We start from the raw sequence: 27,286 nt of genomic DNA on the forward strand, positions 1-27,286 counted from the left end.
CCTCCGTTTATAGCAAGCAGAGAAAAATACAAGCCTTTGCGAGCTATTCTGGGGTCCCTTTGAATAATCCTTCAGTCTGTTTTGTTTGCTGGTGAAAAATAGCCGTGTTGGCAGTTCTGGTCCAAGGGTCTCTGTGTGGGGCACAGAAACAGGACTAGATAACCCAAGAGGCCCCCCGTTTTGGTCTCCAAGCATCATGAAATCTATGTCAAGAAGTCTTCCAAAGGCATGCTGAGTATGACGAAGATTTCAAGGTTAATATCTGACTTGTATATCCGTACAAACTGCATGAGGAGCAAATGGAAAACTACCAGATAGATCTAAGGCTGTGCTAGAAAGAATTCGCTTTTCCAGTCAACCACCGCTTGAGCTAAACCACGATTCATCGGAAAGTCGGCACACGCCAGACACAATGACATCAGAAGATCCGGGCTTCTAAGCGTGACTGAAAAGAAATGACACCATTGGTGGTGGGGGGGCTTTTAACCCTTGTATTATGTTACGGGTCAATTTGACCCGTTTCAGTTTTTGTGTTGACCAAAGTACTGGTTATCCTTTCTTTTTCTTCATGAAATTTTGTGACTTTTCCTCATCTAGGGTCATTAACCCAAAAACTGAAACGGGTCAAATTGACCCGTAACATAATACAAGGTTAACTAGCATGATTTGTTAACCCTTGTATTATGTTACGGGTCAATTTGACCCGTTTCAGTTTTTGTGTTGACCAAAGTACTGGTTATCCTTTCTGTTTCTTCATGAAATTTTGTGACTTTTCCTCATCTAGGGTCATTAACACAAAAACTGATTTGTTAACAAACCATGCTAGCTAACCTTGTATTATGTTACGGGTCAATTTGACCCGTTTCAGTTTTTGTGTTGACCAAAGTACTGGTTATCCTTTCTTTTTCTTCATGAAATTTTGTGACTTTTCCTCATCTGGGGTCATTAACACAAAAACTGAAACGGGTCAAATTGACCCGTAACATAATACAAGGGTTAAACAACAAGAAAGAGGATGTGAATATTTTTCTGTTGGACAAGTTCATTTGAGCTGATTTCAACCCGAATCCTTTGGCCAACGGAGGTCAATGAGGTCAATGAACATTTTAACCACACACGATGCAAAGACCTGACCACTTCAATACATGGATGCATGGCGGGTTCAGCCAAGTACACATCCCGGCTTGTGCCACGTAATCAGTTGCAGTCGCCTGTGAGCCAAACGCCCTGGCGCAGAAAAGCAGTGGTCTCTGTCTGAGGAGCTGTTTGTTCCTCGCTACGTTGTAATTTCAGGCTCTGCTTGTCTGGCTGATGTTCGCGCTGCTTCTGCAGGCCCGTCCCGTTCTCAGAAAGAACGTTAAGACATCTCGTTGAACCGCATGCCCTCTGACCGGCCCAAACAAACATCACAACAGCAGCGGCCTGGCGATGTGGTGACCACAAGCCATCGTGACAAAAAAACCAGCGCTGATCCACTCTGATCCTCCTCTCTGGCTCCCACTTAAAAGATCCACCAATGCAGAACTTCTTGTGGGATTCCTCTGCTGAAGAAAGTCATCCACGCAGGATTTTGCGGTGCTGGTCATCCTGCCATGAATCTGCTTTAGTTGGACTTGACAGGCCGAGGCGAAGGAAAGATTCTTCACTGATGGCAAGTGGCAGGACTACCAGCCGGTTCCGGTTTCCAAACATATTACTGTATTTGTTACACACCAGATAAAAAGTTGTGTATATGAATGAACAAAACTTTCTGAATTAAGTGGATTGTACTCTTAATGACAAAACGCTAGCTGTCTCTCCAAACCCCCCCGGCCCCCAACTGGAATGATGCCTACAAGGTGTTGTTGAAGCTGAAAGCAATAACTGGCAGGTAGTTAAACCTTTAGTACATTTGGACATTTCCCTTGGGTGAAACTGGAACGGCCGTTCTTCATATCACAAAATGGCTGCACTGGGCCGGTCCATAAAGCCTGGTGCGGCAGAGACCTGCAATTACCTTGCTTATGTCTTGTATATACGCTGTAAAAGGTGGCCTGCGTCTGGTCGCCCCGTGGGCCCACACGTCGCCTCGGAAGGTCGGAATGGGAACAAGCGCAGAGTACAGTGCCAAAGCCGAGTGGTCATTTAGGACCACCCCCACGCTCATCCTCACTTCCTCCCACAATCAGAGGTTAGCGAGCACGGGGAACACGAGGAATCCCTCAAGCAGCCACCTCCCAGGAATGCAAAGTCTCAGACTGGCCGGCAACTCCAACTCCATCATTCTCCCTTCTTTGCCTTCTTCACCGCCCACGCTTCTCACGCTTCCAATTAAAAGGTAAAAATACTAAGAACATTTCAACTTATCTACGTGAGCAGATTCCTCAACATGATTTCATTTAATGAGGGGAACGGGAGCTGCTGTCTCACACATGCTTCCACTTTGGGAAATGTGGCTTCATTTGGACAAAACCTTGCTAAGCGTACATCTTGGACACGCCACTCAAACATGCAAATACTGGCAACGCTACAGCTGCCCCACGACCCTGAGACCAATGACACTTTAGATGAGACTAAACCAGAAATCCATCTCGAAAAGCAGATTTCGCTACGTGCCCAGCGTGGCATTTCTAATTAACCAACACGCCAAATACCTGCAGTTCGAAAGCCTTTCCAGGCACTAATTGGATTCAGTCACGCGGCTGAAATAACTGAGGTCAGTTTGCGGCTGGCACGTTTGCCTACGTGTGCCGACTATTCATAAACAACTTCCTATCATTTGCACTCGCACTCTTCACTTGTTGGAGTCCATAAACTTCACGTCACTTTGTGGATGTCATATGACAGTCAGCTGACATGAAGCCCCCCTCCTGATTGGCTGGCAAAGATGAAGTGGTGAACATACAATTGCATCTTTATTATTGTGATTTGGATAAATAAACTAAAGATGTCAGCAGGAGAAATGCCTCCAGCTGAAACAAAGGTTACCCAGACACATGTTTGGACTCCACCACAGGAATGCGTGCTTTCTCCACTTCCGCCTGCTCTACCGTTATTTCACCATGAACATGTTGCCTTGACTTGGCTGCTTTGTCCTTTGCATCATCGTTTTTATGTCTTGTTGTCGCTAGTGTTTGATGGCAGATGCTAACCGGGCTAATACTCAAACGGCATGTCTAACGAACGCTACGTAGCTGTTTTGACTGACATAAGACTCGGTGCTTCCCATGTGGTTTATTCACATTAACAATTCTTTCTAATTGTCTTGAAACTTTCAGAGAAAAATGAGAAATGAGCAATCATCCCTCAACGTGGGCTACATTGCACGCATTACACACGTTTCCATTTTGCAAGCTGTGAAGCGGGGGTGGGCAAACTACGGCCCGGGGGCCACATCCGATCTTTTGGCAACAATACTTGCAAGTAAGCAGAGTGAGTCAAACTGAGACCATGGTTTGATGTGGGTTGATGGTTGAGGTCGCCTTCCACATCCAGCGATCCAGACGACGACGTCACCCGTGGCGCCCAACAAACACAAGTCAACAGGCAACTGACCCCCCCTCTGCACTGGCAATGTTGGATTCTTCATAGTTCAGATTGTACATCATGCATTCTGTATTCATGCTCATTCCAGGTGTTTGATTCTGGACCAAAACCATCAAATTTCCTTATGTTCTTGAAAAAGGGACATAAGCACATAGAGCAGATTGTACGACTTTTACAGATGAAATAAGAAATCCTTTCAGGTGGACTGTGAGAGTAAGATTAAACGAGTATCAAATATTCCGTCAATCAATTTAGGCCGCACATCCAACATTTTGGCCACCCACGCTGTGAGGGTTAAAGGATCCGTGGACCAGCAAGTTTAGGCTCGGGTCCATTCCTCGTTCACAGGCCAAACTGCATCTTTCCCACAAAGGAAACGGTGGCCATTCTCCCAGATGGAGGCCAATATGAAAGCATGAACATAACAATGACTCACGGCAGTCTGGGCAGGGCTGACATCATTTCCTGTCAGCCAGTGGATGTGGAATGTCACCCCCCACCCAAAAACCCACAGGTTGCCTCCTCCTCCTCAAAAGTCTGGACGGATGAAATCTATCTGCAAAAGGAAGCCTGCACGTCCTGCATGAGGAAGCTGGCAGCTAGCGGAGACGGTGGGACGCTAAGTAGCACTAAAACACCACCAGGCAATGATTTGGGTATTTGGGTATTTTCCTGCTTGTTACACAAATAATGCACTGTAATGCCCCCCCCTTTCATGATGTCCCAGTGTGGATGGCACATTAAGCTGGGTGCCAACGTGATGTTTCAACTGTGAGGTGATGAAGCGCTGCTGCCATCCCCCAGTGATGGAATGGAGGACGGCAGTCTTCTAGCATTGGAAGCGTTTAGAGCAGGGGTGCTCATTAAGTCGATCGCGAGCTACGGGTCGATCGCGGAGGTGGTACTGGTCGATCGCTGGTCGATCGCGGCGTGACATTACAAAAATATCATCCCAGCATCAATGCCGTCACTTGATTGATATACAGGGCAGCCATTCAGATGACAACTGAATGTTGCCCTTCGGGCGACCAATCAAATCAAACAACGTCTCTAAGTGCAGCAGAACTTACGATGTCAGCCTATCATCCATCCCCGTTACTTGATTGACATGCAGGACAACCAATCATATGACAACTGAATTTTGACCTTTAGGTCACCGCTCATGCGTAAACAACGATGCAAAGTGCTAAGCTAGTCGGCGAATTGCGAGATTTTTAGCCCTCGCTAAAGTTTATGGTCACTAAAATGAGTGAAGGAGCTGGACCAAGTAAAAAGGCAAAAACTGGACCAAGTAAAAAGGCAAAAAACATATCACTTCCATACGGATATGGAATATTATACGGATATTGTGATACGGATATTATCCATGACTGATAAACATTTGGAAGTGTGCTTGAGGCTGGCTATCAGCAGCTACTGTCCGGACTATGCATCCCTGGCTGGTTCAATTCAGTGCAAGTCATCAAAGTAAACTCAGGTAATTACAAAAAATGTTAATAGTTAATTATGTGTGTTTTGCAATATTGGCTCATTTGGTTATGTAAGGTACATCAACATACATTGTACGTACAAATAATCCTCAATACATTTGAAAATAAATACATGTTTTGCATTTTTGTAGTGGGTACATCATTTTGACTCATTTTAAAAGTAGCTCGCATGCAGAAAAAGTGTGAGCACCCCTGGTTTAGAGCCATCGTCCCACAGCACATCTCTTGCTAAGTGTTACTCATCAGCCGGCACTGATAGCATGACTCAGCCGTTATCAAGACACATTCCGCTGCAGGTGGGTGGAAATTAGGTGTGAACGCCATGTAGTCATCATGGCGGGATCTCTCAGGCTGTCTACAGCGTGGGACGCGCATCTGGTCAGTGAACAGCGGCGGTGGACCGCATCCAATCCCTTCTCTCAGTCTGCACAAAGCGGCCGGGGCCTAAATCCAGGGAAAACTCCTCGCACAGTCATATCAGTTGACAAAATAATTGCAAATCAAAGTTTCCACTCTGGCAAGCCGGCTTTTGGAGTGCTTTACAACATACTGGTTAAGCATTTTCTTTCCGGCGTGGGGCCCGAGGGGGCACCGTTACGTCCATGCTGCCATCTTACGGTGTGCACCCCCCAAACAAACACCCTAAGAGTCAACACAGCTGTCTAAACTAAGGAGTAGTTTGGCACACGTACTTAGCAACACTCATCCGGCGCCAGCAGGCATGCTTTAATATCTGTGTGTGTGTGTGTGTGTGTGTGTGTGTGTGTGTGTGTGTGTGTGTGTGTGTGTGTGTGTGTGTGTGTTAATGATGGTCCACGGTAGGCCAAATTGACTGGATGTTGAAATGAATTCTGCCATGAGACGCCACTTGAGTGCTTTGTGAGCGTTCAAGAACAACACACTTGTGCAGGTTCCAAATCCACACTTGAAAGGGAGGAGGGAAAACAAGAGCGTTTGACAGTAAAGCGGAGTTCAAGTTTTCTCAGGAACGTTTGCCTTCAAAAGAAGGAGTGAAGATGCGGTCAACCTCACGAACAACAAAGCTACATTTAAGGAGCATTTGATCAGCGAGGCTGCCTGATGCCGCTACGCCCCCTGGCGGCCAAGGACGGAACTGCCTCACGCCTCTTTGGCCAACTTTATTTCAAAATGTTGTCATAAACATTAGTCAAAACATTTCTCAGAGCAGTGACTGATGAAAAGAAGTCATCATTTGAACGTTTGATCGCTCCTGCCTCCAAAGCACAACTGGCTTCCAATGCTGGCCGCAAGGTGGTGCTATTGAGCTGCAAATGGAGCCTCGCCAACTCCAGAGCTGTGAGCTCCACAAATAGCTGAGCTCCTAATTGATGATGTGTGTTTTAGGCTTGTGCACCATTCATCCAGAGCAAACTGGGTCATCATTTATAAACATCATTTAATAATAATGCCAATTCATTAGTGCAAGACCCAAGCAATCTCTTTCATCAGCTGAGTAGAAGAATGCCACAGGGGCTTGAAAGCGCATCGGGCCGGGGGTTCGTGGGGAGGGGAGAGGATCTGTGTGGAGGAGCGGGGGGGGGGGGTAAACAGCAGTGCACGGTTAATGTGGCCGCCTTCAGTGAATCTGTGATCACAAGTCAACTTCAAGCGTAGAGTAAATAAATGCTTTCATGAGGAACGCCAACCATTAGGGACTCACTGATGTTCCTCCCTGACAAAGGCGGAGAGGACGGTGCTTTACTTTCGCTTCCCCTTATTCACATCTTTTGTGTCAATTTACAAAAAGAATCAAAGCTTGAAGAAGTTGGGCGAATGTTTAGTATTCATCCTTTATCGACAAGAGGAGATGCTACTCCGGTAAAAGATACGGGGGGGCTCATCAAGCGAGATGTGCTGAATGGCCAAAGAAAGTTCTCTGTGGCCACCAAGATGTGAGGCATTCTTCTCACGGTGGTGTCCAAATGGCCCAAAGATGAGGACACTCATCTCCAACACTGTGGTCTTAGCATGGAGCCTGTCAAGAACAGTTCAAGAACTTATATGGCTGCCACCATGATGTCTTTCTAATTACTGAACACCCTTTGAGAAAAAGCCTTGCAGCGGTAGAAATACCTCAGCCGAGGTTACAACCAAGGCGCACACTTTTCCATGCCGCAGACACAAAGATAGGTGAATTCCAATTGGAGGATTGGACCGTCGCTAAATTGCATCCGCAGTGCCAAAGCAGATTATCGGCCACCCTATCGGAAAGCCCAAAACGGAAAATTCTAAATGTCATTATATTTTGTGGGTCAAGGAGAGCAAACATTGGCGGTGTCATATCTCCCCTTCCATGGCTCCCATCACTCCTTCTCCCTGGGCTCATGTTGGTGGCGGCAGCGCTGCAGGGCCACAGGCTGCATACGGGTGATGAACTTCCCAAAATACCAGAGATGGATTCTAAATGGAGACATTCCATTTCCTGCAGGCGCTGGGCCAGACTCAGCCTATCTACTACATTGCTAATGCATGGTTCCTGTGTGAATCTGCGGTGGTGTATCCAAACAAAGTGGTGAATAAGTAATAGAGACAACACATGCAGCCATTCCCTCATAAACTCCAGCGTCGGGGCTGGCTGCAGGAGCAACTCCTCTCAGCCAGAGGAAGCAAAGAGGACAGTACTGGCTGTCTGGACGTCTGGCAACATGAATAAATGCCAACGACAAGTGTCTTCTTGGGATGTGGGGGAACATTGCCAATTTGAGACCTGTGCTGACTTCAATCGCATCTGTTGACAGTGACTGAAGACAATATGGTCCTCCGTCAACAAATCAATCAAAATCTACTTTGCCATTGACTCAGTTAGCACATAAACATAGAACTCCAGAAATGAATGATAAATAACGAGGACAAGGCCAACTGGGCCTCCTCAGGTGCTCAGCCTTCATGGCAATCAAACCGCCATAATGACCAGAAAATGGAGAAACCTTGGTAGAAACCATGCACATTTAACAGCGGGGTAGCGCATTCAACATGAAAACAGATCATCTCCCACAAATGTACATTCATCAATGACGCCAACCTTCACTTTGCATTTCTAAAGCTTGATTGTATCACAAGGTTTGCCTTGACGAAGGCAATGATGATCATTTGGACCGACGCCGTCATGAATATGGATGCCGCCGCAGTTGCAGTTTGCAGCGGCGGACAGAATGCAACAAGGTTGACTGTCATTCAGGGAGGCAAGCGGTCCCTGTCACCCAGTCCAACACGACTTGGAGCGGACTTTATTTCCTTCTACATCAAAGCATCCCGGCAAACGCTATTATGCCTGGTATTTTTGCAGCAGATGGCAAGTGTCCTGTCAGAAACATTTCAAAGAAGAGATGAATCACGCACTGAGCATCCTTAGCACGGCCACCGCTTGAATCATCACGACAGCCCCGAATGTTTCCTTTAAAAATATCACACGCTCTTCAGGGAGCGTGACGACTGCAACGCTGATGGACTAATTGGCCGGGACACCGAGTCAGCCAGGAAGTATGTAGAGCACTCCGAGTAAACATCTGAACAAAGCACTCTAAACGTGGAAGATGGACCAGGGTTTGGTCATGAAGCCGTTCATGTTTCCCATCGTCTCATCTCAGCCAGCTACTGTCTGGGTACCCACGTTTTCACAGGGGTAAGTGAATGCATCTTTTCAAAGGCGTGACATGAGTGGCCAACACCCGAGTTCCAACGGTGGAGGGAACAGTCCAGAGCAGGGGTGGGCAAACTACGGCCCGGGGGCCACATCCGGCCCGCCAAGTGTTTCAATATGGCCCGCCTGTTCTTTCCAAAGTATTTTATTTAAACTCAACATGCAACCTGGCATCGTGGCTTGGGCCAACTTTTTGATGGTTGAGGTAGCTGCTTTATCAATTTCGTTATTTGATGTGGTCTGTTGTTTACAAAATGCTCCTGGAAAAAGGAACACAAGCACAATAGTAAAAATAATAATAATAATAACAATAATAATGTTGTTGTTAATAATAATATTACTATTATTATATTAATATTGTTGTTAATAATATAAATATAATAATAGTAATAATATTATTATTATTAAAAAATAATAATAAACAATATTATTGTTATTATTATTAATACTATATAATAATAATATATTATATAATAATATAAATAATAATTATAATATATTATATTATATAATATAATGATAATAACATTACTATAACTAATAATAAGAACAATAGTAATTCTAATAATAATAATAATAATAACAATAATAATAATACATTTAATTTCTAATACACTTCACATCAAATAAATGATTTCAAAGTTCACATATAGCAGATTGCATGACACTTTTACATGTAAAATATGTGTAAAAATATAGGTGTAAAAATTGACTGTTACGTGTAAAATACTATATACCACCCCCCCCCCCCTTCCCGACAATTTTGTTAAATCAATGCGGCCCGCGAGTCAAAAAGTTTGCCCACCCCTGGTCCACAGGTTGCTGTTGGATGAACAGAAGGTTTAATGAATAAAGATTCCCTTCAGAGTAAGATGTTTTATTGTGTGCTTATCATGCTTTATTGTGGCTTAAAGGAAGTGCTTTTGTTGCTATTTCGCCCATCAACCACAATCCTTATGCGAGATATAAACATCTCTTTCTGTGTGTTCTAAAGATATAAAAACACACTTATTCCGCCTATAAAGCCTCCGGAAAAAAAACTCCAAAAAAGCGCTAATGACACTCCATTTCCATAATGATGTATATTAAGATCGTTCCGACCAAGAACTACGTTACTGGCATAGCGACACCGAGCCACAACACAGCTGGCTAGAGACTAGCTGGCTAGCCACTAGCTTCCCCAGACCTGCTCCTAAAGCCTCAGGCCACTAGCCAAAAGGTAAGGCTACATATTGGAGCAGTCTTTGGTTGCGGAGGCGAGGTGTAGCCTCCCTTCACATTGTTGCTATGTGACATCCATGCAGCCAACAATACTGCAACGTTACATTAGCGTACCTATTAGTCCATGCTCACAGCAAGGATAGCAACATCTTGGTTGGAGGCGCTTTAATAGCCGGCATCAATCACCTGCCTCTTTTTAGCCGTTTCGGAATCCTAACCACGCACAGAAAGGAGAAGGACGTGTGTTCACGTCTCACAAGATTGCGGATGGGCTAAATTCCAAAACCCCTGCAGGGGTGGGGGCTACATGACGTCTGAAGGCGTACAGGACCACTGCTCTAGCAACACCAGCATATCAGCAGATTGAGATTTCACAATCTCATGTTTGTAGATTGGACTCCAATCTGTTGTTGACTCCAAGAAACCAGATATTGATGTTGGAGGACGACGAGGTTCCTTCAGTGAAGATCCTCGGTGAAGAAATACATTTTTGCCTCCATTAAGATGCACGGTTCTATTCTCTGCTGCACATAATTGCTCATTAGCGATTCCTTTTCCGGTAGGAGAGCGCTCCTACGGTTTAATTAAAGTGTAACTGATGAAGGTGGGGAGGCGTATTTAAATGCGTTCTCAGGAGCTCTCCGGTATTCAACAAGGCAGAGATTAGCTTGTCCGTTTGTTTTATCGTGAAGCTTGGCTTCGGCTTTCATGCCGCTGAGGATCAGGACGTGGTCGGGACGTGCGCGGAGGGTGGAATGCTGTTTGGGGAAGCAACGTGGGAGCCTCTCTCAGGGATGCGCGACCACTTTACATAACAAAAGAGGCACGCGGCGACAGGGAAGCTAATTATACACCTGATATTTACCATTGGCACAGGCAATCTAACATGGTGGCTTGTTCTTTTTACGCCCTCTGTACGCCAGATAGCGATACCCAGCCCACAGCAGACTTTTAATAAGGCAGAGGCGGCGTACTGGCTCTCTGCGCCCCACCAATCAACATTCCTACAGAGAGGGGCAAGAAAAGGCATACCAATTAGGAAGTCATTATTTCTACCATTCACAGCACGGAAAATATGGGGCATAAGCCGAGCCGAGAGGAACACGTTTCATTTTGTGCAATTCGTGTTCGTCTCGCACGATCAATTTAGCCACTGATGTGTGGATCTGCTACACTTTCACCGCACGGCACAACTTGAGGAAACAAATAACCTCAAGCACAAAGTGTGAGGCAATCAGGCCGGGCAGAACTTGCTGCTCCTCTGAATACACCTGAATACCACCTGAATGTACCGTAAGCCCCGCCCACTCAATTTAAAGAGAAAAAAATGCTACATGGAAGGGCTGCACTTGTGTACAAGCTGCAGGTACTAACACACGGACACACCTTAAATACACCTTACACCATGTTGCACACACAATGTAATAACCCTAACTACACTGTGTTCCTGCACCCCCAAAGCCCCCCCATCGGAGTTGAACAGCTGCCACAATCCAAGCTGAAGCCGCAGTGAGAAAAACACTTGATCGAATTGCCTTTGATGAAAATACGATGGCTGCATACGTCGTAAAAGCTAGCGGTTAAACGCTGCTTTGGCACTCGTAGCTTCATGGCAACGCTGCTTCTTTTACGCCATTGCTGTAGACAAGGTAGCGGCTAAGAGTGGAGAAATAGGCTATACGCGTGACCACACCCCCAGACCACCATCCCATGTCATAACAAGACCAGTCATCCTGCCAACGGGACATTTTGGAAGGGGTTTTAAGACCTCAGAGTCAGGATGTAGCCTTTAGCCTGGTCATTAGGCTAATGCTAAAAGCTAAAAGAGTCACTGACGAAGAAAAAAACAACAGATATCCATGAAGCATAAAAAGAGAAAGATGCAAATGTTGTGGTACATGTATGTAGTACATGTATACTACCTTTAATTTTACCTATGTATTTATTAGCACATATGACCCACAACGTATGGAGAATGAGATGTATTTTAGGTGGGAAAAACGTCCTTTGGAGGGAATATTACGACTGAAAATCAGAAAATTCCTGCGGATGAATAAGAGGATTGTATAGCAGCCCCCACCAGGTAGGCAGCACTGGTTTCCCCGGTCTGGGATCAGCAGATAAAATACTGGGAGTAGACCCTCCAAGCGTTGGCCTGTTTGACTGAATTGATTATTAATGCCAGCTGGCTGCAAATATTACCGTGTGCCACCGTCAACAAAAGGTCAGGCTGCTCTTTTGCAGCTAGACAAAACATGCTAATTGTGTAAACAATGCACACCAGACGTCAGCGCACCTACGATTCAACACTTCCACATGGCTTGCTTGACATTACGCAGAAGGCAGCGTGCATGTCAGGGGAACGAGATAACAGCGACAGATCAATCAGGGGGGAGACCATAGAAGAATACGAGACGTTGCAGGAAGTGTACGGCGTGCACGGTGAGCAAAAACAAAACGATTAGCGATACGTCAGCTGCACGTATGAAGCATCCCGTTTGGACATCAGGTCCTAGCGTGAGCACGGAAAGCAGGACGACCCCTGTGTGTGTCGCCCAGCGCTGCGGCGTGCTAACAGATGGCTGCTCAAACCGAGACCGAGGGGTCGACATTATTTGCATATCAAATCTCTCTTGCTCTTTCCAAAGCGCGTCCTGAGGGACAAGTGGCGATATTCCACCTGTCAAGCGTACAGGCTTTCCCAAAACACGACGCAAAGTACACCAATAAAGCACAACAAACGTGCTGAGTCGGGCATCACGAGGCCAGATGATACACAAGTGGCTGTACGAGAACAAGATGAGACAAGACTTTACGGTACGCTAAGTCAGTACAATGACAAGACATGACGCGAACGCAACGTATTTGTAAAAGAACTTGACAGTGAAGTCGTTGACAGTTTAGGTCCAGTTGTCAACTGAGCAGAGATACTCAGTTTCAGAGTATTCCAGCCTCAATATAGTAATATACATATGATATAGTATAATATAGTCAATACAATATGGATGAGCCATTAGCTTACACAACATTACCTGAACACAGCATGAAATCACGACATCAGCCATGGCATGAATAAACTACCCTCACATCCTGTGTGGAAGTGGTTACTGTTTGGCTTCTTAAGTTGAGAAAGATAAATATATATTTCATACATTTTATATTTAATATATATTAAATATGAATATATTTTGAGGCATACCGCTTACTAGCTGGAGGCCATCTTGAGCAAAAGAGACAACAATAGGAGAGTAAAGGTGACTATAGGGATGTTACTTCAGGTGTACAGGGCTCTAATACTGTTAAATGCTGTCTAGAAAGTCACACACGGGTTTTCTATGCTTTCAAGGCAAAAATATTCCATTTATTAATATGAAACAAATGTGTTTGGATATCCAAAGTGCAGCGATTGGTCGATTACGAGCTTTTTATCTTCAATGCTGCTACTTAGGAAGATTTTCATTGTCCCTGTAACTGACTATTGTGCTCTATGTAAGAGGGTTGATCTCAGGTGAGGCTAAAAGTTGTACAATATTCGTGTCAATGGTTTTATTCTTTGGGTTCTAATCGAAAATCAGATCAGATAAATTGCAGCAGCCGGCAAATATTTTGGTCCCAACTCAGCTTTCACCATGTTACATTTGCGCACTGTAAAAAGTTGAATAGAACAATATCTGGTACGGACAAATTTGCAATAGGTAATAAATCTCCCGGCAAGAAGACAGTCATGAAGCTTCTGTCAGCGCCCCGGCAAAAACGATTTCACTTGCCTCCGTTTTTCAGCGGCGTGCGTAACAATGATGAAAGACGCGTGGTATCTTTGGGGCTGACACGCAATCTACTCCTCGCTTTGAGACTAACTTCTCTTTTCTGTCGGACAATAAGCAGTTTAATGAACTCACTCGCTTTCGTCTTCTTGCGTGGGATGAAGGACGACGCCATGCTGGTGTTGGGCTTCTCCTCCGCCGGTTCTCACCTCTGGCGTTCCGCTCGCTCGCCACCTTAAATCACAGAAGGTAAATGGGATTTATACCCGGCATCCGGCGCTTCCTTTCAGCTGACTCTAGGAAATAGTAAGTAATGTTAAAATAATAAAAAAGGGCCTTTGGATTGTGGAGATTGGGCCTTGAGGCGGGGTCATTATGAATGTATTGATGTCTACACAGCAGCATTAGCATTAGCATTATTCTTCTTCTGATTAGCATGGTCCAAGTCAAGTGTCAAGCATCCCGCCATACCGTTTGCACATTGAGATGCTGCAGAGAGGAGAGAGAGTATCAAACATACGGCGTGTAGAAAGCAGAGAAAAATATCAATGATGTTTGAGCGTCTCCAAAAACCCACAAACCTTGTCTCTGTCTCACCAGCCACATCTTAATGAGGCGCAGCGCCGAGGCGGGGGTCTGCACTGTGAACGGAATGAAAGACAGCAGATTGATTTCAGATCTAAACATTAGCTTCTCGCATTTTTCTGTTGATTCATTTATTTCGGGTGAGAGCACCGCCTTTGAAGTTCTGGATCTGATAATTCCGTGTGGCGCGTGCTCGGCAGCGGAAGACATTCAAGTCTTCTCTGCGGACATTTCAAAAGCTAAGTCAAGGTGTCGGGGCTGCTAGCTAAAAAGCTAAAGGCTCCGAGCCTCGGATTAAGCATGTCACCCGAGACTTGACTTTGTTGTTTTTGAGTGGCGTGAAAAAGCAACCAAAAAGTCAACGGGAGGCAGCGCTGCACCACAACGTGCTAGCATGCTAGCACACTCAAATGCTATATAAATATACCGTATATATTTGTTGGCACACTCAACTGCTGTTTGCCCTGAAATAGGATTACAGGAATACAAAACCCGCATTTTAGCGACGCTAACATCTGACATTTGTAGTGTAAGAGGGGGCGGGGCGTCTTTAGAAATGGATTGTTTTCATAGGATATCACGTGTTCAGGTTCATGTTTCTTAGGTAGGACATCCTATCACATTTACTTTGTGTAGGACCACATGGACTCGTAGGGCAGCTTCATGGGGGGGCTTCACATGTTAAATCCAACTTTCCAACTGATGGATGGGAGCTTCGGGATAAGAGAAACAGCATCTAGGCCAGGGGTCGGGAACCTTTTTGGCTAAGAGAGCCATGATATTTTAAAATGTGTATCTGTGAGAGCCATATACATTTTTTAAACATTGAATGCAATAAAATGTGTGCATTTGTATGTAAGACCAACAGTTTTAGATATAATGGGCTCTAATTACGTAGACCAGGCACACTACCCCACGCCAATGGGGTGTGGTCAGCATACTTTCGTGAGCAGCGCAGTGTCCAATAATAAATCAAATACTTGCTGCCATTAATGCAACTTCTGCGGCTGCATAGTTTTGAACCGTATTCAGTATATTTCATTCTTTTGGCCATCTTCGTCAAAAGGCTTGGTTCTGCAGCTTTAGCTAGGTGACTATTTGACTAAAGGAGGAAAGTTTACATTTACATGTTTTTTTTGACATCTCAATGACCGAGGTAGACTACCGCATTACCCAGTAATAATCAAGTTTTGGTGTTTGACCTGGAAAATATCATCAAGAAAGCTGGATATGGTCGGCCATATTGCAGTAGAAAATAGATGGAATAAAAATGCATAAGAAAGTTTTGATTTTTAATATTATTTTTAACAGTGATTTCTGTGATGTTTACTTTAAAATGTTAGCAAAAATACATTTTTATTGTAGTAAATGCTTGAGAGCCAGATACAGTCATCAAAAGAGCCCTACCTGGCTCCCGAGCCATAGGTTCCCTACCTCTGATCTAGGCCATGAAGGACCATAATAACTATCAGCAGAGGAAACTTCACTCAAATCAGATGTTGTGAAATATGTTTATTTGATATGATATATGTTTGCATTGGTGTCCTATTCCCAGTATGGATGCCTTGATTGTAAACATAATATGCCCACTGTAGCTATACACAAACGGTGCTAAAAAGTGACCTTCCCAAATATGAGTGATGATATCTGGCCAGGTATTCCATTAGTGCTTGATGTTGCTACACATGACAAACATGACACTTGATTGTCCTCCTTGGACTTTTTGATAACAACAACATGTAAATGGCGACTCTGGCTACTCCCCTTTAAGAGAGATTTCCCCAGTGTAAGTCATGATAGTATATTTTGTAGTACTTGCAAAGGTGAGTGGGTCCATCACAGCTTTAGTGTTAATGTTAAAGCCACGGGGACCAAAGATACTATTTTCCCGTATGAACTCGGCCCAGACTTCGGCTCCATCATATTTGGCGTATACGTGAATTGGGTATGAAACTAAGTGATTTAAAGTCACGCTGTCGGATGGACTCTCAGCCTTAAACCCTACATTCAAGTCCGTGGCGTTAAACTTCCGAAGAAATGTGGTCACAATCAGCACCCGTTCACATCTATCCATTAGTCACCGCTAAATTAATATACATATCATGACTATTCATGGACAAACGACATGTTTATTTGACCTTTTTGGCTTGTTTTTACCTGCGTGGACGTGCAGCTGTTGCCAGTTTGAAAGCGCCGACTGAGATTAGTGGGCGGGGCTTGCTCGTGCGGGCCAGGTTAGAGGACTGTACCAAGATCACCAAAGTCATAGGGGGGATTGGCGGTCCTTTCCGTTCCATCTAACTACTCCGACTTTGTGTTTTCCCCTGATTTTTTCTTCCCTTCTGATTACCCATCTTTAGCTACAGTACTCTTAGTTTTGGTTTTGTTATTTCTTTATGAAGTACATCTTACTATACCGTATGTTTGACTATATTCTCTTTCTATTTGATCATTATTTGCCAAATGTGGTGAATAACCTATAGCGTCATTTTCATTTGATAGTCTTTGGTTGTAAATGAAACACTTTCCAATAAAGATAGAGATACTATAGATGTATCTATATCTGTACTATATCTGTACTTTATCTGTACTGCATCTGTATAAGTGACAGGGACGGCCATTGTGATTGTTATTTATTGAGAGACTAAAACGCCAGCACTAAAATGGGCGTCGGTCGCACCAAGCACAACCAACACTGCAGAAAGTCTAAAGCAAATGTAGGTCCAATCCTCAGAAGCCGCCCCCCACCCGAGCCCCCGCCCCCGCAGGGCGGCGAGCAGGCAGATAGCCAGTTAAGGCACTTTGAGATGAAATGCAGAGCAGATGGGCCTCGGTGGGGGTCGCCGGGCCGCCCCCGATACAGGAGGCCGTGCTGAGTGAGGCCGGGTCCGTGGCTTGATTGCTGTCTGTCTGACCCGCTGCTAGCTTGATTACCGGCATCACTCGCGGCGGGGCGGCGGGTCTCTTGTTTGTGTGCCGACAGCGTGGTGGAGCGGCCATTATCAGCGTGGACCGACCCGTGCCGTCATCCCGCCTTTGACGGAAAATAACTTGGCTTGACATCTCTGGCAAAAGGCCGTCATCACCGGGAGCCCGTAAACAGGTCGATGCTGCTGATGTCATCTTCGTGCGATCCTCATTGGCTGTAAATGCGCTAGTAGTACTTGTAGTACTCTTAATGTACTTCTACACAATGACATCCATATTGAGTAGCAGCCGCTGCACGACGCCGCCTCGCCATGCAAAGATTACTGCACCGTTTCACATCTATTCATTCATTAGGGGCGGACCGCCACTGATATATTTGGACCGCCACTGATACAGCTGGTGCCACAAACACATTATACTGCACCAGCAGCGAGGCTTGCCATTCCAACGCTGACCAGCAGGGGACATTGGACCTGTAAATGGTCACTAGGTGTCAGTAATGGCATCAACACGGAGCACAAGACCTGATTGCCAAAGCAACAGGTTTGAATTATTCCACAAAAGGTACAATATTCTGCAAAAACATTCCTACTGCCAGGCTGAACATTTCCAGCAACACACACAAACATGGTCTTATGTATTATTTTCTCATATTATGTCTACTATACTGCATAATGGGAGGGTACAGGTGACTGTAGGGGTGTTATTTCATGTCTACAGGGCTCTAATAATATTAGCCATATCAGGCGGTGGGGAAGTATCCCATTTACAAATAAGGAAGCCTGCTTTGTGGAACTTCACTTCTGGTCTTGAATTATTATTATTACCAATTATGGCAATAAAAGAGGGACTGCTGTACCACACATTATAAACACATCTGTTCATCCATCTGGTGAGCCCAGCAAACATCAGGAATGTTGTCCCTGTTTCTCCCATTTTCCTTAATAATTATTATTTTGCTGTATCAACGGTATCAATAACCCACAGTCAGCTAGAATATCTCCTGCTCGTTTCAGGTGCTTTTAAATACTACCAGACGCCAAGGGGAACCATCCTAGTCCAAAGCCTCCACCACCCTTCTCAGGCCTTCATCAGATGTGTGATGGAAATGGGCCACGGGCGTCTATGACATTCCCATCCGATCATCGTCCTGGTGGAAAAGTCCAGGAAGAGAATAAATGATTGCTTTCTACAAGCGATCCATCAGGCTCCATGCTCATTAAAAATTACTCCGCAGTCAACTTGTGACTCGTCATGTCTTTGGAAGGCTTGGTGACACCATGACAGGTATTGATGCCCCGTGTCCCGTCGCCATTGATCCACTCCACACCAGCAATCAAAGCAATGAAGGTTCAACAATTATTGTGGCTCCCTAATGACTGAAGGAAGTCATTGGAAAATGATGCTAACACCTCTAATCTGATGGACTGGCTGGCCGGAATGAGGTGCGGCTGACATGGAGCCTTGGAACGACCGTTATTCCATTATCGATGGCGATAGACGATGAATAGATGACGATAGACGATGAATAGACGATGAATAGACGATGAATAGACGATGAATAGACGATAACTAGACAATAAATAGAACATAAAGCCCACGAAACCTTGTGACACGTTGTTGTCTCGTGTCTTTCAGGCTGTTTCCGTCCCTGAAAACAACAAGGCCGCCCACGGCTGCCGGCAGCTCAGCTTCCCTGCCGTGGAAGACGAGTTTGGAATATTGATGCCAGTCGCAATCTGATGCATTTTGTTAACATGACGTCGCCAAATGACTTGTCATGAAAAGCGAGCCCCCCAGGATGTACTCGACATGAGCTGTGGACACCACGAACAGACTCTTCTTCCAGGGAAAGTCATCTGGAACTACACAATAAAAACTTGAAAAAAGTCCAAGAATAAAAGCATTGAAATAAATCCCTTAAAGTCCGTTGAAGACACATCTACGTCTTTTCAGGTTTTTCGTTTTAGATTGCCATCCAATCCACTCGGCTAGCATCAGATGAAAAAGGCTGAAATGAAATCAAATTAGCCATGCAGCACATCCGTCCTCATGCCAGAGCAAGTGAAGGAGTGACCCACGTTCAATTCCATAAGAAGTTGAATCATCACAAAACTCTTGTGACATACGGTGCAAATGTCGGGACAGAGACGTGACATTTTCCAAGCGATGCACCTGCAAACGGTGTGAAGTGGCTAATACCTGCTGGCACTTGTCGTCGCACAACGAGGATCAACGTCAAATACCCAGCAGATGCTCCTGCTAGCGTGTGGAGCGTTGCGTGCCGACTCCGTGCATGTTTGCGTGACACCATCGGTGGCTGTGAATAAGGTGCTGTTGGGTCTGGCGTGAGGCGGCATTAGTCTGGCTCGTCGTGAAGCAGCTGGAGCCGTTGCTAGGAGGCCCGAGCGACATCTGCTCGTGGCGGAGAGAGGCAAGCGGCGGCACAGGGGCGAGGGCAGCCGTGACGTGGCGGCCATTCTGTGCCGAGGGCGGCGGGGTCGCACGGTTGCTGATGGACAAGTCGGTGCTCCGGGAAGCCTGCAGCTTCAATGAAAAACAAACATCCAAAGCTCACCTATTGGAACGGGAATGTCCATGACAGTCCGTGATGCTCTAAAATAGAAAGCAAACACATGTTCTTGTTATCTTGTTTATTTTCACCATGCAAGCAGTTTGCATCATCTTACAATTCACAATTCCACGCCTGACAAGGAGTAGGAAGAATAATAGTTGATTTCAACCTACCCCCCCCCCCCCCCCCCCGTGTCTCTGTGTCAATTGCTAATACATTTGTTCACTTCCTGTGTTCAACATGCACTAATTCACCTTTTATATTTTTTTATTTCAAGCAATAAATGCATAAAAAACACCCACACTCACAACATTAAATAAACATGTCTTTTCCTGCAGTGACTGGGTTGGGTGTTGTGTCACATGACACCACCACTCTTCAAGGGTGCCCTGTGAGACCCACTGTTGTTTAATGTCATCACTGGTACCTTACCCTTGGTACCTACACTTGGTACCTACCCTTGGTACCTACCCTTGGTGTTTATCCCTGGTACCTACCCTTGGTACCTACACTTGGTACCTACACTTGGTGTCTACCCTTGGTACCTACCCTTGGTACCTACCCTCGGTACCTACCCTTGGTGTCTACTCTTGGTACCTACCCTTGGTACCTACACTTGGTGTCTACCCTTGGTATCTACCCTTGGTACCTACGCTTGGTGTCTACTCTTGGTACCTACACTTGGTACCTACACTTGGTACCTACACTTGGTACCTACACTTGGTACCTACACTTGGTACCTACACTTGGTACCTACCCTTGGTGTCTACCCTTGGTGTCTACCCTTGATGTTGACCCTTGGTACCTACCCTTGGTGTCTACCCTTGATGTCTACTCTGGGTACCTACCCTTGGTGTCTACCCTTGGTGTTTATCACTGGTACCTACCCTTGGTGTCTACCCTTGGTGTCTACTCTTGGTACCTACCCTTGATGTCGACCCTTGGTACCTACCCTTGGTACCTACCCTTGGTGTTTATCACTGGTACCTACCCTTGGTACCTACCCTTGGTACCTACCCTTGGTACCTACACTTGGTGTTTATCCTTGGTGTCACGGTGCCACCAGGTTTGGCTATACATCAACAGCGAGTCTCAGAGAAGTCCCCCCCCCCCCCCCCCAGCATTAATTGCATGTTGTGTATGTGCCTTTTTCTGGCTGTGATTGGTTGTAAAATGAATGTATTTAATTTCTACCCCAACTTGAAGAGGACCCCTGCCTGTGCACGGCATGACTTAGGACATCAGCGTGATCTTGGGGGGGGTCTTGGTAAGCAAGTGCAGCAATCGAGCTCGTGTTATTGCGCCAGCAGAAAGGAGCCGAGTAAGTCAGAGCGGTTAAGATGTTTAATTGGAATAAGCAGCCTCTCGCAGAGGCAATATCCGCTCGCATTTGTGGGTGGAATTAACCGTGGGTGTGCATATTTCTGCCTGGGTTTTCATTATTCATGCGGCAACATGCGAGGATTAAGCTGTAAATAGTGCAGCAGCCCGCCTTTGGACCACTCCCAGCTGTTGCCCAGGACCTTTGCCGCAGCCTTGGGTGTACATTTCTCATGTTGAGAGTCCTTGCATGTATTCCTCGCTTAGCATTCGTTGGGAAAAGCCTTCCATCCTCTCCAAAGGCTCTCGTCGTCTTATTCCCCTCCGCTAAATTATCACAAGGCTGCAGCGCTCTGACCTGATCTTGACCAAGGACCTTATTAACAAGCTGACAAGGGTCTTATGGCGTGGGTCTGGCCTCCAGAGAGCTGATTAGGCTAATAACGCATATCCACGGGCACGTTCGGCACGCTGATTCGGCCAATTAGGAATGTGACAAGCCCTGGACACATTCTCTGTGCAGACGCCGGGAATCTCATGTTAGCGTAATGACGCCAGGGAGACATTTTTCAAACCGGACTTGAAAGACAAGAATCAAACAGTCGCCACTTTTCACTTGAACTCAAAAAGCCAGAGCTCCGTTTCCCGGTTTAGACTTCGGATGCCGCACTCCGCAAAGACGCTCATTATTTCCAAACCTTCTGTTTCCATTGGTGGGCACAATTAGGCCGTGTGGACGCAAACACACATCGCGGTTCCGATATCGCTCCCTCGCCCTGATGAACAAACGACGGCTTTTCAAAAAGGTTTTATTGTTGAAGAAATGTCGGAGTTTTAAAATATGTCCTGCCCGTTTTAGCGGACTTGAATCAGACGCTGACGTGGTCTTGCATGAGAATGACGGTTTTGTTGAGGTTAATGTTAAAGTTAGGTTCTCCCAACACAAAACCAAAAACTCCAGCCCAGTTTTATCCGTACTTGTGTGGACCCAACGTTACAACCCATCTGTACTGGTAGCCTCTTCCCAACCAGCGGTGCTCCCGTTGTTGTGACAGCTCAACAGTTCGTTAGCAGGTCTTTCTCACCCTAACAAGGTCTGGTGTTGCAAAGCCTTGCAAGACAAAATATGACGCCGCTGACGTAAGGTTGGCTTTCAGAGATGATGCTAGCCATCGCCTTAAAATGAATTTTTGAGCTCAAGCAAATCATGGAGCTTTCAACTGCGGTGTGAATAGGAACTGTGGCTTGGATTGAATATTGTGGCATTACTAACATATAAGTCCGTGTAAGACCTGTCTAAAATAGTGTGTGTGTGCGTGTGCATGTGTGATCTTTATCCAGGGTCGCAGGCAAAGGTGGCATAAATCACTTTGTTGGTGCGAAGTCACACCTCACCTTGAGAGCACCTGGTGGTGTTTTTATGGGTATTAATGCTTGTCCTCCCTTACTTATCCAGAGCTATTTCACACTTGGTTAACTAAGGGATGAGAACGTCTTCTTGCCTCTATATATAGCCCGGCCTTCCTAAATAGTTTTCAGATAGCTAATCGCAAAGCCAACCCCGCCGTGCGTGCTGAAAGTCATTCATTCCAGCCCACGTTTCCACGCGGCAAGGGGCTTACGGAGGTGGGCTTCTGTGGGAATCCTAATGGGTGAATGTTTAAATGGTGGTTTGCAGTCTGACACGTGCACGCCCATACCAGCCAAGCCAAAATAGACAGAGCTGCCGTGAGCTCGCCTTCCGGTGCGGCTTAAAACGATAAAGCCACTTTTCCGAAGAGACGAGCCCGTGGATGAGATTAATAGTAAAACAGTCCTGGAAGAGTCGGACCCAGCAGATCTCCCAGCAAATGATACTTTCAAGGTCGGAAGCTTTGCCGGCTGGCTCATGTTAAGCTTCCACAAAGACGGCCATCAGCCTTCACCTCACGCGGCCTCGACATCGGCGCCGGGGCACCGCGGGACCGCTACCAGATTTAGGGACTGTACTGTACCAGATTGTTTCCGCTTAGTAATATGGCCGTGTTTACACTTCCTGACCACTGAACCAATCCCGTGTCGGGATGCTGCGATGCTCTAAGTTATGCTCTAAAACGTAACAGGACACGCAATAAACTTGCTGTGGTGTTTATTTGCCATGAAATCCGCCCTAAATTTCATGGTGACTATTCCATGTAGCGTGAGCTCGGTGCATTATGCAAGGAGCAGCGCGAGCTCGGGGCTTTGACGTAATTGCAAAAGTAAACAGACTTTGTTCCACATTCAGGCCGGAAGTGTTGCTCATTTCACAGATGTGATCAACCTTGGCAGGACCCCCCCCCCCCCAACTCCGCGTGGATGCCGTGATGGTGATGAAGTGTAAAAGAGGTCGGAGCACACTTTGCTGTCCATACAATTCAGGGACTCCATGGCGGTAAGGCAGCGCTTCCACCGCGCCGCTGGACCGTGAAACTGCTGCGTTTGCCCTGGGAGTGCCGGTGTACCCTTGTGAAGACGCTCCAGTACTTTAAGGATACTCGGCGAGGGGGGGCACCGCCAAAGTCCTCATGTGACTTTGTGGGAAATAATGATTCATAGCCTCATAGCAGCCATATTGATTGTTGTGAGCATTTACTGTGTGGAAAGCAACAAGCGTGAAGGTCAATTGAAAACATTTCATGGAATTGTTAGGCCGGCAAACATTCCCTTTAAGTGTGACTGCAGGAGTCATTTGTCAGATGGGCCTCTGGCAGTGAATCACCGTGCTGGTGTGATTAAATGGGAAGTATGACATAACTCATGTTTAATGGTAGAAAAAGAGAAGCCGGTGTATTTGGCGCCAAGCCTGCAGCACCCGCCATCAATCGCCCCTCCCCCCAGACGCTGCCCGCGAAAGGTCAGCGTGACTTTGAGTCATGGGACTGGTCAAAATCCAAAAGGCGGAGGGGGGTCGATTCATTGTTTTCATATGTCGGGGGGAGAACATCATCTTTCCATAAAGCGGCTTGATGGGTACGGGACAGGCATGCCCTTAAACCAGAAACAGCCGGACCCAGCATCCGACTTCCAGTCCACATCGCCCAAGGTCCTGCTCAGCGTGACCGAAAAGCCAACAACAACAACTCCGTGACTTGTTGGGAAACATGGACTTTTCCCTCCAAGGATGCAATGAATAATTCTCTTTTACCAAGATGGTAAAAATCCTCCCCTGAGGTATCGAACCAAACGCTCTTTTCTCTCGTCATTAAAAAAGTCTACAAAGTCTTATCAGCATTCTGCATTCTTTGCTGTCGGAGCAGAGATAATTGATTATGTTGAGGGGGTCAGCGGTGGCTACGCCGCTGCTGAGATATATCGCAGCTCATTCGCCGACTGACCTGAAGGGACGCGCTGGAATTGGAATGACGTTACAGCACGGCCGGAAGAAAAGTTCTCCCGATTGGCTCCACATTTCCTCCTCATGATGGGAGCTTTCACTCCGTACAAGCTGATGTTTGTATGTCGCTGGCAAAGACACAGCAGACCTCCCCCAAGGCCCACGTAAAGACCATTCCCGTTTTAGCCAGGACCCGCGTCAGCCTGAACCTTAGGTTCCTTAGGGAGTGCTTGGGGTCCGAACCTGTTCCAGTCCTGATGATAATTAGCAATTGGTTGCTTAGTTATCACTGTCCATTTCATAGCGGCAGATGCTCTCACATGTCCTCCATGATGGTTGTGGTGTTTGAGCAGATTATGATTCTTGGTTTAAGTCACTTTGGGATGGTAGCCATCCCTGCGGGGACGTCACAGACAGCCGGGCAAAGAAGGACAAAGAAGCACAAAGTTTACCACTTCCACACGGAATGAGAGGAGACTCCATCTCAGCCACGGCATGTCGGCCCAACTTTAGCCATTTTAAACATTAATTAATAGTTCATATCCGGTGTACATATTTTGGACTTACTAAATGACCTTGCGGCAATTCCCTTTCCTGTTGATTATGGATGGATGAATGTATGGCTGGTAAGTACATATGAACTACATAACGTTTTCTAAACTTGGGAAAAACAGCCATCCTTGATTCATTCGTTTAAAAAAAGCCGACTATTTCTCCGTAACACGGAGCATCCTCGCACTGTACACAGCATCATCATCTCTACGAGTTCTGGAACTAGTTCTCCACTCAGTATGGTGGTTACACACCAAAACTGATGTTGACCAAAAATGGTATTCAAAGCAAGATGTCCGAAAACACAGCCAAGGTCTACAGTCCCGCAGTAGAGCAGCTCCATCTTCCCGCTGGCCGGTGCCGCAACTTCCTAGCTGCTCTTTCCAGCATAAACAAGCAGGCTAAAGTTATTCCGAGTGTTTTCTCCCGCTGCAAGATGCAGCACGTTGGCCGTTTATGGATGTTTCTCGTATCCACACAGGGACCTTGGGAGATGAACGACCTATTAGGGAAATAAATAAAGCGCCTGTACGGACACTTAGCTTGATCAAGAGCAAGCATTAAATAATTACTGTAATTCACTTAGCTTTCTTTTAAGCTGCGTAATGATTTTCACTTCCCCTCCCGCATCAAATTGATCTGATGAGGAGGCCCAAACAAACCACCTCCACGTGAAACCGCGTTCCCGCACGCGCATCCGTCTGCCCCAACTGTCCAAAAGCTTTTAAAAGGTGAGGACGCGGACGAAGGAGGCGCTGCGGAAAGTGAGGACACCCAAGTCAACAACTGGAACGTCCCAAGGAGAGACGGGCGGAGAAAGTGCTCGGTCATGCGTACGCTTGCCTCCAGACCGCATCAGTCCTGTGACCAGCGGCCTGTGAAATAGACGACAAAGATCTCAGGACACAAAGTTAAAGAAGTGGACAAGCAAGTTATGGGGGAACTGCTCCTCCTCCTCCTCCTCCTCCGCATCACATCAAATGATCTTTCCAAGGTGGCTGACGGCCGCCATCCATCTTGCAGAGCCGGTGTCCGCAGGCGGAGCCATGAAGCAGGCGGTAATCACACCGCCGCGTCTCCTGGATCAAAGACGGCTTTTGAAGAGGAAGCTTCCTCCTCACTTCCCAGCGCCTAATGAATCAAAGTGGCCTCCTAATTATTCCTTTGAAAGCCGGCGAGTTGGAATGCATCGTTTCGCCCCCCCCCCCCTCTCCCGCCAGTGAAGGTGCTGCAGGTGTTTGCTTCCAAAAAGTCCCAACATGTAAAGACACTCCCATTGGCATCAACCACGAAGCCGCCTCTCATTTAGGAAATAATTGAAGACGGTGATTAGAATGGGACGTCAGGGGAGCGGGGGCCGATGCCACCCATACTAATAGTGCAATTATTTCCAGATGAGCTGCACTAATACAGCAAATAAAGTGTTATTAAAATGTCATTACAGCAGAGGAATTGAACTGTTGATCCACTTCCTCCTCCCAGGATGCCCGACAATGAAGGAGCACCCCGACAATGAAGGAGCACCCCCGCGTCCAACAAGTTGCAAATGAGGGGAAATGACAAATATGAAATACATTTAAGGACGCCTCCGTTCTTGTTTTGGATCGATACTCCCCGCCTGACTCATGATGCTAAATGTGAGCAGGCGCCAAAACACAATCAATTACAGCAGCGGCGGCGGTGGCGGCGGCGGTGGCGGCGGCGGTGGCGGCGGCGGCGGCGGTGGCGGCGGCGCTCTCATTTTCTCTCCCAAAACTCCCTCCTTCATCATGTAGCGTCTTTATATTCCTCACACAGACTCAATCCATGAGAAATCCACAACGGAAGGACCGGGAGGGAATCATGGCGCCAACTGTAAAATCTACATCAAGGTGAGACGAGGACCTGAAGAAATGTTCTCCTCAAAGACATCAAAGTCGTGGACCAAAATGGAAGATGACATCTGGACCACGGAGAAAGAAAGACACAAACACGAAGCAGCGTGAAGCCATCCAAATCCACCCTAACAACATGGACGATGCCAAAGTTCACAATATTACGCAATATTTCATTGGTTGTCCTGGCAACGTCAGCTGCCATGCAAGTGTAAAAAGAAGTGAAGCAGCCTTTGGAGACGGGTTCCCATTGTTGGAGTCTCGTAGAGCTGCTGACCTAATTCATTCCTGACTGAAGGGCCGACCTTCTCCAGGTGGGAGCGCCGGCCCCAAACAGTCAATCATTCCGAAAATAGCACATCCCATTTCCTTGCTCTTTGCAGCTTTTAAGCGGGAATTTGGTGTCTAACTTGCGGCGGTAAACCATGACAGTGAG

General features: G+C 46.4%; 1 protein-coding gene across 6 annotated transcripts in view; it reads right to left on the minus strand.

Annotated features, from left to right (window-relative positions):
* LOC131109074 (uncharacterized) overlaps window positions 1-27,286 on the minus strand; it is a 128,752-nt gene that overhangs the window by 80,043 nt on the left and 21,423 nt on the right. For 2 of the 6 annotated variants that reach the window (XM_058060645.1, XM_058060647.1), the window contains exons 3-5: window positions 14,243-14,302; window positions 14,133-14,150; window positions 13,797-13,895 (exon numbers count right to left, since the gene is read on the minus strand). In XM_058060645.1, coding sequence (XP_057916628.1) covers window positions 13,867-13,895; window positions 14,133-14,150; window positions 14,243-14,302 — 107 coding nt within the window. In that variant the 3' untranslated portion in view covers window positions 13,797-13,866. Of the gene's footprint in view, window positions 1-13,118; window positions 13,896-14,132; window positions 14,151-14,242; window positions 14,303-16,403; window positions 19,133-27,286 lie in introns of those variants that run through there. The other 4 variants (XM_058060644.1, XM_058060642.1, XM_058060646.1 and 1 more) reach the window with 4 other exon arrangements.

Source organism: Doryrhamphus excisus, chromosome 21 (genome assembly GCF_030265055.1).
Source record: "Doryrhamphus excisus isolate RoL2022-K1 chromosome 21, RoL_Dexc_1.0, whole genome shotgun sequence".
Lineage (NCBI taxonomy): Eukaryota > Metazoa > Chordata > Actinopteri > Syngnathiformes > Syngnathidae > Doryrhamphus > Doryrhamphus excisus.